Source organism: Muntiacus reevesi, chromosome 18, assembly GCF_963930625.1.
Source record: "Muntiacus reevesi chromosome 18, mMunRee1.1, whole genome shotgun sequence".
Classification (NCBI taxonomy): Eukaryota; Metazoa; Chordata; class Mammalia; order Artiodactyla; family Cervidae; genus Muntiacus; species Muntiacus reevesi.
The window spans coordinates 13,809,097-13,823,883 of NC_089266.1; the positions used below are offsets into that span (position 1 = coordinate 13,809,097).

A 14,787-nucleotide genomic window follows, 5' to 3' on the forward strand; every position below is an offset into this window, starting at 1 on the left:
AATAAATAAATAGATAAAAGTGAGCCACACTTGTAGTTTTAAACTTTCCAGTAGTCATATCAGAAAGAGTAAAAAGAAATGGGGAAATTAAGACCTTATTTTGGGACTTCCCTGGTGGTCCAGTGGTTAAGACTGTGCTTCCAGCGCAGGGGATGTGAGTTTGACTCCTGGTTGGGGAACCAAGACCCCCTAGGTTATGCAGAAAAACAAACAAACAAAAAAGACTTTATTTAATTCAATATATCCAAAGTATTATAATTTCAATATGGTATTAATATAAAAAAGGTCAAGATATTTGTTTTTGCCTTCCTTTCCCTCCCCATACTAAGTCCTTTTTAAAAAAGCTTTTGAAACATTTCTTTATTTCTGGCTGTTCTGGTTCTTCATTGCTACATGGGCTTTTCTCTAGTTGTAGAGAGCAGGGGCTACGCTCTAGTTGCTGTGTTTGGGCTTTTCATCGTGGTGGCTTCTCTAGTTGTGGAGGACGGGCTCTAGGCGTGAGCTTCAGTAGTTGTGGCTCCTGGGCTCTGAGCAGAGGCTAAATAATTGTGGCACATTGGCTTAGCTGCTCCTTGGCATGTGGGATCTTCTGGAATCAGGGATCGAACCCTTGTCTCCTGCATTGGCAAGCAAATTCTTGACCACTGAGCCACCAGGGAAGCCCTCCCCATGCCAAATCTTTCAAATCCAATGTGCATTTTATACTTGCAGGACATCACTAGCCATATGTCAAGAGCAGCATAGCCACATGTATTAGACTGCATTAGATTCTAGAAATGCTGACTCTGCTAGGATCCGAGCCACAGACGGGGTTGCAAGTGAGACTCAGTTCTGGGGAAGAACACAGGCAGGAGCACTGCAGAACCTAAGGGTGCCTAGGGAAGAGTTTAGGACAGCCTGAAGAGGAAATGGTGTTCCAAGTAGAGGCAAAGTGAATGAATGGGAAAGGATCCACTTAAATTTGCTTTACTAAGAGATGCGTTGGTTATTCTGTACAGTGAGATCCTTTGGAAACTAGTTGTAAGAAGTCACACCTGGGCTGGGAGTACCGGCAGGAAATTGGTCAGACAATCACTCTCTTTGTTTCCCTCTTTAGTTATGAAACCTCTTATCTCCGCTTCTCTCCGCTTGTCTGTTTTGTCAGTCTCTCTTCTACACACTCATTTCCTCTTTTATTTATCTAATTGAGCCTTAAAGTGGCTTCCTTAGTGGCTACCTCTAGGATTTCTCCACTCAACTCGCCACCTCTAACTCAATGACCCCATGGCCCATTTCATGTTCCAAGGAGAGAAAATCTGGCCACTTAGTCACTCACCCACCTTTGGCTCAGTTAGCTGAGGCCAAGCCCACCTAGTGCAACTGGGGCCACCCAGGCTCATCCCTGGTCTAAGGCAGTGGTTTTCAAAGTGGGCTCTCTCCACCAGCAGCCTTAGAAATGTGAACTCACGGGCTCCACCCAGCCTGCTGAATCAGTGTCTCTGGGGATGGAGCCTGGGGGTACTGTGTTAGAGAGAGCCACGGGTGAGGACAGATTCCTTCAGAAGAGGATGTGGTTAAGGACTACCGTCTTAGTATACCACCTCAGAGGCCAGAGGGGAGGTGAGGAGCATGGGGCCCAGACCAGGAGAGACAGAGGTCCTAGATGGGGCCTCAGCTTCTACCATGGGGACCAGGTCTGCTGGGAGGGGTTGAGGGACGGGGTCACAGAGAACAGCTCAGAATGTGACCTCATTGTAAATCATGTCAGGACAGGACTACATGTGAGTGTTTTTAGTGAACCTTATTTTGAGGACCTGGGACAGGCAGAGGCAGAGAGGAAATGAGTGGAGGTGGCGGCGGGTGGGGAGAGTCAGGTTGACAAGGTATATGGTGGCTGTGCTTGGCTGCTTCATCGGTTATAAACTGATTTGGAGGAAGCCAGAACTAAATATTAAATTAAACTGTTGTTGTTCAGTTGCCCAGTCATGTCTGACTCTTTGTGACTCCATGGACTGCAGCACGCCAGGCCTCTCTGTCTCTCACCATTCCTGGAGTTTGCCAAAGTTCATGTCTATTGCGTTGGTGATGATATCCAGCCATCTCATCCTCTGACGCCCTCTTCTCTTTCTGCCCTCAATCTTTCCCAGCATCAGAAAATTAAATTAATAATATTTAGACAGTGAAGAAAGTTGAATTTTTAAGCAGTGGTCGAAACTGCTGAGTGCTTGATGTTTGCTTTTTCCATGGCACGTAAACTGTATTAAAATTGAAATTTACACTACAAAAATAGCTTCACAGGAGTACCATTATTAACATAACCTTACCTCAGACAGATTTTTTATTACTGGAGACAGCCCTTCTAGGTACAAAATATATTAATGGCTGAAGCAGAAGAAAAATACCAACTACAGATGGTAAGCATTTTCTTGCAAAGTCACATCAAATTTAACATTAGCCTTGGAAAACAGAAACATATTTAAACAAAAGGTTTTAAATATTCTTAGAACCGTGTGTAGATTTTCACCTCTGGTCTAGGATACTGTTCTAAAGAGTGCAACTTGAAGTGATTAAAATAAGTTAATGAAAAAAGTTTAAAACTTTTGCTCAAAAATGGTATGCAATGAGTTCTTACACCATTTTCATTGGAAGGTTCTATTAAGCGGCATTCATGGAAAAAGACATATTTTATTGATATGAAATAGGTGGAGTTAGTAGACTTAAGACAGATGACTAGAACAATGATTTGATAAAAGGTACACAGTTCCACTGAGAGCAAATTAGAAGTCACAAGGGAATAAAAAGTCTTTGAAAAGATTTTCTGCAATTCCGGTACCCATTAGAGTCATGTGCAGGTATGATTTACATTAGAAGTAGATTCCTATTTTAGGAAGGAAGAAAAGAGTGAATTCCTTAGAGTTATTATTCCTCCCCTTTTTTCTCAAAAATATGTCTAAAAACGTTGCCATGATGAAGCAATGCATGCATGCTCAGTCACTCAGTCGTGTCCAATTCCTTGTGACCCCATGGACTGTAGCCCACCAGCCTCCACTGTCCATGGGATATTCCAGGCAAGAATACTGGAGTGGGTTGCCATTTCTTTCTCCAGGGATGAAGCAATGCTGTGCATCTAAGGCTGAAATAAAATCTAATGAAAGTTTAGCTCTCCTCAACAGTATGGTTTTAAGGTATTCTTATCTGAATCTTTTTTTAAAAAAAACAAGATTTAAACTTATATGCAAGCAAGCCTAAACAGAATCCTTCTCTGCATATTAAGCTTGTATGCATTTTTTCCTGAACTGTCACTTACATGTTTGAATGTACTGCTTTAAACTTCACAACAGGCAATCTCCACAACTCCTCCATTGTTTTCTGAGGTCGTAACTTCTGTTACCTAATACAAAACTGCAAACTGTGTTAGTAGGTGGTTGGGAACAGTGTGTGCCATTAGAATAAGGCAAATGGTAATGTATACATCCGTTTGCTAAGTTTTATTGCCATTATTCGTCTAGTCTTAAACTGTAATGGCAGCCATTGTTGAAATTGTTTAGTGTATTTTCAGAGCTTGTGTAGCACAAAGAAGAGTTATTTCACATAGTAGGCACTCAGCATTTGTTGAATGAATTTCTAGCACTGCCTCCTGAATTTATGACTTCCGGAACTTTATATAATTTTTGCATCAGTTTAATTGTAGGACTGTGTCCAGATTGATGAGTTTCCCTGACAGCTCTCAGTCTGTAAAGAATCCGTGTGCAATGTGGTAGACCCTGGTTTGATTCCTGGATCCCTAAGATACGCTGGAGAAGGGATAGGCTACCCACTCCAGCATTCTTGGGCTTCCCTTGTGGCTCAGATGATAAAGAATCCACCTGCAATGCGGGAGACTTGGGTTTGATCCATGGGTTGGGAAGATGCCCTGGAGAAGGGAACGGCTACCTACTCCAGTATTCTGGCCTGGACTGTATAGTCCATGGGGTTGCAGAGTTGGACAGGACTGAGCGACTTTCACTTCACTTCACTTCATCCAGATTGATGAGAAGTTCTTGGAGGTAACTTGATCTGGAGAATAAAATGACATTATTGATGAATTAAAAGAAACAACTGACACAGGATTAAAATACATCAGATTTTATTAAACATTTAAAATCGCAATAGTAGTAGTCTTAAGCAAAACAGCACATACAAAAAATCCTCAATGTATACTTTTGCATGCATATATACAACTTTTTATTCTGCTTTTAAACTTTGATTATTTGTAAACTCTTCCATATTACATGATCTTCATAATTGTCACTTAAATGGGGGCATTAAAACCCATTGATGTAATGAAATTCGCCATTAGGCTGTCAGCTCGTCTCCCTTTTGCTATTAACCGAATTTTGCAAGAACATTTTCTGTACTATTATACCAAGAATAAATTCCTGAGTGCAATTACAGGGTCAAAGGGTAAGGTACATTTATTTTTATTTCATTTTCTTTTTTTTTTCCTTCTGAGATAACAAAATACAGTACTGTATGAAGAGCTTTCATACATTGCTCTCGAAGGCTTATCTTTTTAATTATCCTTTAAAGCATTATCATCCGCCTATCCCTGCGCTACAGTTGAAAAAAGAGCCCAAGCAGGCTGGTAACCTGATCTCGTTCACCAGGTGAGTCCTGGATGGAGGCGGCAACGACGATACCAGGAGCAAAACACCCTTGGGGATTTGCGGGAACCCTCGGTGTGGGAAGAGCGTCTCCTGCCTCACCCTAGCCGAGGCTCAATCCGGACCGCAGCAGGTTCGGTTCTAACCGCTGGCCCCTGCCTCTCAGAGAAGCGCCCTGCACGCGGTGGGCGTCTAATAAAGGCAGCCTGTATTGCGCGGACAAAAGCTCTCCCTTAAGCGGGTGGAACTCCAGGCCCTGCTGGCACCACAGAGCTCGGCGCCGCCACCCAGATCCTTTGCCCGCTCCTTCCTCAAGTTCTGCGTGGGACAGCAGGGCACACCAGCCCGGACCGCCGCGCCCAGGCCGAAGCCAGGCCTGGCGCCTCCGCGCCCCCTGGTGCTCCGCGCGCGGCCGCCCAGGCCCCGCCTACGGGCCCCGCCCCGCCGCGTCGGCCCCGCCCCGTCTCCACCCCGCCCCCCGGAGCCGCTGAGTGGCGGCGGCGGCCCCAGGACCGGGTTTCCTCAGACAAGAGGGCGGGTGGAGGAGGAAGCGGCCGAGCCCAGAATCCTGCTCCGGCGCCGCCGAGCACCGCCCGCCTCAACCGCCCGGCCCCGTCGGCTCCTGGGCCTCACCGAGCCGAGAAGAGGGAAAGGCAGAGGCGGCTGCGTGGAGGCGGCGGGGACGCGGGCGGAGGCGGCGCGCCCGGCCGCGGCTGCCGCTTTGTTGTGCGGCCCGGGCCAAGGAAAGAGAAGTGGGAGGAGGGGGGAGTTCGGCGTCCCGCTCCCTCCGCGGCTCATGGCGACGACGCTCGGCACATCCGGGACCCTCCGGCCGTGGCGGCCGCGGCGCCGGCTGCTCGGGCCCCAGCCCCGGCCGCTGTGGTGACTGCGCCGCGCCTCGCCGTCGCCCTCGCCCCGCCCGCCGCCCGCCGGCCCCGGGCCCCGCGCCCCGCGCCGCGGCCGCAGCCCAGCCGCCGCCGCCGCCGCCCCCGCCGCCGGGGACATGTCTAACCCCGGGGGCCGGAGGAACGGGCCCGTCAAGCTGCGCCTGACAGGTGAGGGGGTTGGGCGGGCGGCGGGAGCCAGGCCCGGGCGGCCGAGGGGTGGGCGAGCCGGCGGGGGGTGCCTGTGGCCTTGAGAAGGGCCAGGGTCGCGATCAATGGTGAGTGGGAGGTCGGGGACGTGGGAAGGCCTAGTTCAGGGAGAGTAATTGCAAAACCGCTCTCCCTCGTTGGGAAATTCTTAGAAAAGCCAAGCGTGACTCGGGGGTCTTTTGTTGTTGTTGGGGGGGGGGTCCCCCGGTTGGAATTCCGGGCGGATTTGAGGTCCAGAAGCCTTGGCCGAGAAGCACGACTTTCTCCCGGGGCGTCGGGGAGCAGCCCTTGGGCTGCTGCCCAGGTGGGGTCGTGGAGGGGATGAGGAGCTCCTGTGGCGGGGATTATTGAATCCGGCTGCTGACTGCGCGCAGTAAACACTCCTTAAAGATGGAGCGCTTAACGGGAGGGTGTGTGTGTGTGTGTGTGTTCCCCGGTTGTTAACTTGTTCGCCCACTTATGCCCGCGTGCAGAACCTTCCCTCTCGGCTGCCAGGCGCAGCAGCCGGTGCCACACACCTGAAACGCACGACTTTGGAGAGGAGACCGAGGTTGACTTTTCCGGTGTGTCTGCCTGATCCGACGACTCGGGCTCATTGTACCCTCTGTGTTTTGGAAGTGTTTGATTGTAGGGTAGTATGTTTGGGTAGTTCCTTGTAGGCCGCAGAACTTGTGTCTCACTTTTAACTCTAGACCTGCTTTAAAAGTTAACACTTTTTTTGAGTCCCTTTCTAAGTTTGTGCTCAGACGGACTTTGAAGCAAAGTTTTTCTCTCTCTTCCCACTCTCCTCCCCTTCCTTTTTCTAAATGGAAAAGAATGTCTGGAGGGGTTGCTGAATAGCAGGCTTTTCTTACAAAGTGTTTATGATCCCCAGTGTGTTAGATCTTTGTTACAGGTACGTTTTTGATATTCTTACATGGTCGTGTTACCCCATTTTAGGGAAAAATTATTTGGAGTTTGAAACGTGTAAATGAAACCATTGTAGTAATTCTGGCTTCATTATTCTCTGTTTATAAATTATGCACGTTGATATTCGGATTGTGATGAGAAAGATGACTTTCCTTAGAGAATCTGTGTGTGTGTGTGTGGGTGCGCGTGTAAGAATAAACTGTAATTATGTTTGTCTCCACTAGACTTTGAGATTTATATGGACTAATTTTGTAATTGAATGCTTGTATGTCACATCCCAGTCCACTGGCTGAACTTTCGAGATAAAAACTTGCAGTGAATTAGGTATTCGAGAATTTAGCCTGACTGTATGTTGGCTGTAATTTTTAAAATATATTACTTTCGTGACAGTTTTACTCTATCTAGGGAATATTGCAAAGAATCATTAGCTGAGTGATTCTTAATGGAAAACCTGGATTGGGGGATGCCTGTCTGCCCTACTTCCCCCCATTCAGTTTCCTTATTTTCTTATGAATCAATGGAAACCTTTATAAGGGATCTTTGTTGTTTTAGTTTATCTACTGCTGTTCCTCTGTGGAGTCAGTCCTGTGTCAGTGGTCATGGAAAGAACCTGTGATTCCAGGTGTGCAAAAGGCATCAGAAATAGGCTGGTGGACCACTTAATTCCTTCTAGGTTATATACACGATGGGAACATGAGGGAGAAAACAGGGCTTTTGACTTTCTGCAGATAAAATGAGTTTGAGGTTTTTCGTGTGATTCAGTAGATCTTAAAATGTTTTATCTGTGGTTTTCTTACTGCATATGATACATTATAAAAATTCATGAGTAAAGTTAGGAGAAAAGATTACACTTATTTTTTGGAGGGATAGGGAATACTGGGTTAAATCTATAGAGTAATTTTGTATTTTTAGATTTTTCTGAGGAATTTTAAATACACTTTGTCCCCTTAATTGTAAAAACAGTTTTAGATACTCTCGGTTTCTTAAAACCATTGGGAATTTGTCTCTGTCATATTTTAAGAGAAGACTATTTAAATATTAAAAACTTCGCTCTCTTCCTTTTGGTTACAAATGGTAGAGTCCCTTTTGTTTTGCCAGGAAGGTTAATATGTATTTTTTCATTTTTGTCCACTTACAAATTAGATGGTATAGATTTTAACAAATAGATTTTAAGAGCTGGATTCAATTAGCAGCTTTTTAGGACATAAACATTAAAGAGTTAGATGGAAAAGATTGTTTTGACTGACTGGATAAATGACAGGGCTGTGTTTGATGTGCGTCCAGGAGTTGGTCTGGAGCTGGTGCCCAAGTTTTCAGTCCATCTTGAGAAGCCAAATAAAATATTTAACCTAGGCCTCATTTTGTTTAAAAAAAAAAAAAAAGGTTGATTCTTTGTTAAGACCTTAAGAAATGTTTGGCATACCTTTAGACTAAGTGTTTAACAGTTCATTTAGACCTGGGTTCCATAATAGGGGAAAATTACTTAAAAAAAAAATGGGGGGAAGCAAATCCCATACTGAATGTTTATTTGGATTACAGTATACTTGAACTGTAAGATGATGTAAAATATTTGTTCTTTGCTTCAAGTTAATACCATATTAGTATTTTAACTTTATAGACTGTCTTTGATTCCAGAGTGCTTCATGAATTGTAGTTACTCAGTTCTGTCCTTCACGTAGAGCTGCTCCTTTACTGAAAGATGTAAACAGCTTTTGCGTGGTGTTTGTCACACACACACACACACACCCCCCTCCCCCCATATATACATTCTCACACGTACACACAAACTGAAGGAAAAAGGAAAAATATTTGAACCATGAGATCTCTGCACACAACAGATATTAGACTTTTCCATGTGTTATTCCTAAGACTACAGTCAACTAGCAAACTGATGTTTGTTAATGTGAAGAAGGCAGTGCTAATTTAATACGAAATTTGAAATTCCTCAGGTCATTGATGGCTAAGATCTGATTTGGTCCATCAAACTACTACTTTTTTTTGTGTGACACATTAACACTTGATCATTAAAATGGGCTATATAGTAAAACTATCAATTTCAGCTAGTATTTGTACAGAAAATTAATTATAAAATGTAAGTTTTTGTACATTAGACTTATGCATAGGCTTTTCTTATGACGGTTTGGATAGAAGATATTCTTTGAGGTAAAAAATTGAGGGTAATTTTTTATATTATTACTGTTTTTGAAAACCAAAGGCTGGAAAAAGCAGTTTACTGTAGTTTCTAATATTTAAAATTCTTAGATATGGAGAAATAACAGGTTACTTCTCCAAAACATTTATTGCAGACCTGTTCGTAATTGAAATGTTTTTGTACACTGTTTCTTGTTATTAATTTATAAAATCCTAAGCAGTAATGTGGTTAACCTTGTCTATAGCTAAAGCAAAATTAACTTTTTTTTTCTTCATTTATTTTTATTAGTTGGAGGCTAATTACTTTACAATATTGTAGTGGTTTTTGTCATACATTGACATGAATCAGCCATGGATTTACATGTATTCCCCATCCCGATCCCCCCTCCCACCTCCTTCTCCACTCGATTCCTCTGGGTCTTCCCAGTGCACCAGGCCCGAGCACTTGTCTCATGCATCCAGCCTGGGCTGGTGATCTGTTTCACCCTAGATAATATACATGTTTCGATGCTGTTCTCTCGAAACATCCCACCCTCGCCTTCTCCCACAGAGTCCAAAATTCTGTTATGTACATCTGTGTCTCTTTTTCTGTTTTGCATATAGGGTTATTGTTACCATCTTTCTAAATTCCATATATATGCATTAGTATACTGTATTGGTCTTTATCTTTCTGACTTACTTCACATAATGGGCTCCAGTTTCATCCATCTCATTAGAACTGATTCAAATGAATTCTTTCTAATGGCTGAGTAATATTCCATGGTGTATATGTACCACAGCTTCCTTATCCATTCGTCTGCTGACGGGCATCTAGGTTGCTTCCATGTCCTGGCTATTATAAACAGTGCTGTGATGAACATTGGGGTGCACGTGTCTCTTTCAGATCTGGTTTCCTTGGTGTGTATGCCCAGAAGAGGGATTGCTGGGTCATATGGCAGTTCTAATTCCAGTTTTTTAAGAAATCTTCACACTGTTCTCCATAGCGGCTGTACTAGTTTGCATTCCCACCAACAGTGTAAGAGGGTTCCCTTCTCTCCACATCCTCTCGAGCAAAATTAACTTTTAAAAAGTCTCATTTCACATATGCTGGTATCTTAGCATTATCTTATTGCATATTTTGTTGATTCAAAAATTTTAAAAATTACAACTTGATTCCCATAGTTTTCTAAGTGGGCATGTGCCTGTACACCATAATGATTTGTTCTATGGGTGTTAGTAATTTGAATGTCCCCAATTCATTTTTTTTTATCCCCTTGGTGTCTGAGGATGAAGCCAGTGTGACTTAGCTCCTTCCTTTTCTCTTAAGTTTATCTCTTCTAGTCTAACCTTCAGGCAGGGACTGAAACTGTCTTGGTGCTTAATGTAGTTTGGTTTTCATTGGTGACTAAAGTGTGGATGTGTGTGTGTGTGTGTATTTAAACATGGATTCTGCTTTTTTCTTATTGGTTGAACTGTAACTATCACAACATACCGACATTTATTTAGCATATAACTTAGCATATTTAGTATATGCTAAATAGCATATTAGCTCCATTTTCAAGGTAAATGAAAGTCCATGCTTTAGCCTTGCAAGGTCTTTATTTTAGCCATTTTTGGTATCTTCCAACATTTTGAAGGCTTTCAAAGATGTACTATGCCTTTCTCTTCGAATAGTCTGTCCTTAACAGAACTTAATGTTTTATTTATGATTCAGTGCCAGGTGGCTCAGTGATAAAGAATCCACGTGCCGTGCAGGAGATATGGGTTCGATCCCTGGGTCAGGACAATCCCCTGGAGGAGGGAAATGGCAACCAATTCCAGTATTCTTGCCTAGGAAATCCCATCGACAGAGGATCCTGGCGGGCTACAGTCCATGGAGTTGCAAGAGAGTCAGACATGACTTAGCAATGGAACAGTAACAGCTATCATTATGAATATGTTATTGTGCTGTTGTGATGTGTAGTATGAGGATGTCATCAAAGTGTGTGGGGAGAACTGTTTGATTCTGGCTGTATGTTGTTAAACATGCATGTTTAACCCTGTTCTTACAGCTTTTTCTCTTTGGTCTCATTTTTGTTTATTGGTATTTTGTTTGTTCTAAGAATGCTAAACCTTTGAAATATATTGTTGTAATCAGCATTGTTATGTGTTTCTATATAAGGGACATGTATTGGATGCTTATTAAGCGCCACATACCATATTAAGTTTACATCTATTATTACTTTTAATTCTCATACTATAAGAGGTGGGAGAAACTTGGAGAGATTAAGTACATGTCAGAGCCCAAGTTGTCTGTTACAGACTTCTAAGATCTTGTGTAGAAAATAAAACCGTTTCATTTATTTTGACTTACCCTTGTCCCTCGAAATCCTTGCTCATCTTTTAAGGATCAACTCAAGGTACCCTTATCCGTAAATTTCTCCTTGACCGGTGTTGACCTTTCCTCTGTGACTAAGAGTCTTCCTCTAGCATCAGACCTAACTCACAGAAGGCAGTGAGTTGTCTCAAGTGATCTATGCTTAATGAGTGTTGTTAATGCTGTAAACTCATATGAAGGCAGAATCCTGTTTCAACATGGATTAAGAGCTTTCTGGCATTTTATTTTGAACGAATGCTGGAGACATAGAAGTAATTCTGTGTATTCTTACGTGTGTTCTCTATGGCCAGTTCACTGGGTGTGAGTGGCAAGAGATGAGGCTGTCTATAGGACCAACCCATTTTAGGACCTTGTTATATAGAAATTTTGCCAAGAAGTTTGATTTTTTTAATTTTTTACAGTGGTGGGAACCATTGAAGGATTTTAAGCTTCGATATATTCGATGTTTAGAAACTTTAATCTTCAGGCAATACGGATGGACTGGAATGGAAACTGTGAAGACTGACTTTAGGATAACCAGTTAAGAGAATGCTATACAATCACTGTTGTTCATGTGTTTTTTCTTGTTTTAACTTTTATTTCTAAATTTTGTTTCTATAGATAGTTGGTGTAAACATCTTGGTGTAGATAAATTTTTTTTAAGGGTTGTTTTCTTAGAATATTTCCATAGAATGCTGTTGGATTAAAGGGTGTGGATCTTTTTAGGTTCTTCTTCTTCTTTTTTTTTTTTTAAATAATTTTATTTATTTATTTTTGGTTGTCCTGGGTCTTTGTTGCTACACGCAGCCTTTCTCAAGCTGTGGAGCGCAGGCTGCTCATTGTGTGGTGACTTCTTTGGTAGAACATGGGCGTCAGCAGTTGTGGCACATGGGCTGGGCGACCTCACGGCATGTGGGATCTTCCCGGACCAGGGATTGAACCTGTGGCTCCTGCATCGGTAGGTGGATTCTTTACCACTGAGCCACCAGGGAAGCCCCTCTTTTTAGGTTCTTGATGAATTTTTTTCCTAAGGCTATTTCCTAAAAGAATTGTGCCTGTTTAGAGCGGCATTGAATAAATATATCCCTCTTAATATTCTTTTACAAGAATTGGCTCTTGTTTTTTTTAAATGTTTGCTAAGTTCATGACAAAGAGTATTTAACAGTTTCTTGTGAAGTTGAGTATTTTCCTGTCAACTAATTATTTCTCTTTGTTGACTTGTTTGGTCTTGTCCTAGATATCGATTAGGCTCTTTGTGTTTTTCTTGGGTGATCTGCTTGAGAATTAGAAAAGGTATTAATCTGTTGTCATACTTGTTACAGACATTTTCCCTAGTCTGTTATTTGACTTTTAATTTTGATCATTTTTGGAAGAAAAGTGATTTTGAATAAATTTGTTACTTAAAGAATCAAATTTGTCCAACTTTCCCTTTGTTTTTTCTGTCTTTTATACTTAGGGAAGCCCTTTTCTTCAAGAGGCTTAGTAAATATTAAGTACGTTTTATTTTAGTGTTTTTAAAAATGATTTAGGAAGATATTGCCCCCCCCCAAATTGCTATTCAGTCATCTCATCATTATTTGTTAACCAGTTCTTCCTTTCCATGGTGATGTGATTACCGTTTTGTTATGTTAATACGTTAGTTACAATAGATGAGCTCTTGACCAGTGCCATACTCTTTTCATTATTATAGCTTATAATTTAGTTTAATATTCTCATTGTACCAGAAAAATATTTTTGCTCTTTTTATTTGCTCTTCCAAGTTAACTCCAATTAAATGGTTAAATTTAAAAACAAATTCATTGATTGTAATTAGAATCCATTAATTTGGGAAAAGGAGGCATTTAAGTGTATTTCATTTTTCCACCTAGAAACTTGCAGTGTTTTTATGTTTATTTGAACTTTTGTTTATATTGCTTAGACTAGCTTAATAGTTTTCTTCCTATGTTTTAATGTAATTCCAGCTAATCTATATTTGTGGCATATTCATTGTATTTTCCAACCTTAGTTATTGGTTTGTATTTAGGATTTGTAGTCATATCTGTTTTTGTTTGATTAGAGTGACTTTGCTGAACACTGAGCCTACTAATATTTCACTAGTGCTAGTTTTCCAGATATCAGTATTTGGCATTAAAAAAAATATTTAATTGGTTGTACCAGGTCTTGGTTGTAACATGTGGTATCTAGTTCCCTGACCAAGAATCAAACACGGACCCCCAGAATTGGGAGCATGGAATCTTAGCCCCTGGACCACTAGGGAAGTCCCGAGTATATGGCATTTTTTACAGTTGAGTGTTAACACTAAATTTTTTTTCTTTTCGTTTGGATTTTTGCACTAATATATAATGAATTGAACAAAGTGAAGAATTTTATATTAGTTATTTTAAAATCACTTCTAAAGGCATTGACTTTTAAAAATTGCATTTGATAAGAATTTAGAAATTTCAGCATGTGTCTTAAGTTTGGCAGTTTGGTCTGGTTTCTTATTAAAAATCCACAGCAGACATAAAGCTCAGTTTTAAAATGAATGCTGGTTTTAGGTAAGAATTCCTGCATCGATGATCGCACAGATCTCGTTTCTTTCTTCCCCAGACGTTTCCTCCCGCCCCTCCACAGCCAGTCTCCTGCCATCCCCAGTCCTCGCTTCCCTTTCCGTGGCTGTGGTTTCACCTCTCCTCCAGTTTTGTGTGAATGGGACCAAACAGTCTGTAGTGTTCCGAGTCAGGCTTCTGTCACTTAGTGGAGTGCTTTTGAGGTCCATCCAAGTTGTGTATCAGTTGTTTGTTCCTTTTATTCCAGAAGAACTTTGCATTGTGCACACATACCCCATTTTATTTCAGTTCAGTCACTCAGTCGTGTCCGACTCTTCGTGACCCCATGAACCGCAGCACGCCAGGCCTCCCTGTCCATCACCATCTCCCGGAATCCATCCAAACCCATGTCCATCGAGTCGATGATGCCATCCAACCATCTCATCCTCTGTTGTCCCCTTCTCCTCCTGCCCTCAATCTTTTCCAGCATCAGGGTCTTTTCCAGTGAGTCAGCTCTTCGCATCAGGTGGCCAAAGTATTGGAGTTTCAGCTTCAACATCAGTCCTTCCAACGAACATATGCTTTCACAAATATCCAGACATCGGTTTCCAGTTTTTTTGCCATCATAAGTAAAGCCATCATAAAGGAAATTTGGGTACACCTCTCTTTCTGATCATGTTTTTATTTCTCTTGGGTAAATATTTAGGATTGTTAGATCATATGGTAGGTATGTATTTAACTTAAACATCAAACTGCTAAACTGTTTTTTAAAGTTGTACCATTTTTGTTTTTCTATCAGAAACGTCTGAGAGTTCCAGTTGCTCCCAACCCTAGCCAGAACTTTAGCACTTGCTGTTGTCAGTCTTTGATTTTAGCCATTCTAATTGATGTGTAGAGATAACTTAAGTATAGTTTTAGTTTTAATTCCTTTACTGACCTACAGTGTTAGGCATCTTTTAATAGATTTATTTGTCATTTGTGTATCTTTGGTGAATATCTTTTCAAATCTTTTGCTCGTAGTTTTAAAATTGGATTGTTTCTTACTGAGTTTTGAGAATTCTTTTTTGTATTATGGATACAGGTTCTTTATCAGATAAGTGTTTTGCAGATATTTTCTCCTAACATGTATGTGGCTTTTTCCTCCCCTT

General features: G+C 41.8%; 1 protein-coding gene across 1 annotated transcript in view; it reads left to right on the forward strand.

Annotated features, from left to right (window-relative positions):
• The first annotated feature begins 5,129 nt into the window (after positions 1-5,129).
• SMURF2 (SMAD specific E3 ubiquitin protein ligase 2) overlaps positions 5,130-14,787 on the forward strand; it is a 109,282-nt gene continuing 99,624 nt past the window's right edge. Inside the window, exon 1 of the mRNA XM_065908530.1 lies at positions 5,130-5,677. Coding sequence (XP_065764602.1) covers positions 5,626-5,677 — 52 coding nt within the window. The 5' untranslated portion in view covers positions 5,130-5,625. The remainder of the gene's footprint in view (positions 5,678-14,787) is intronic.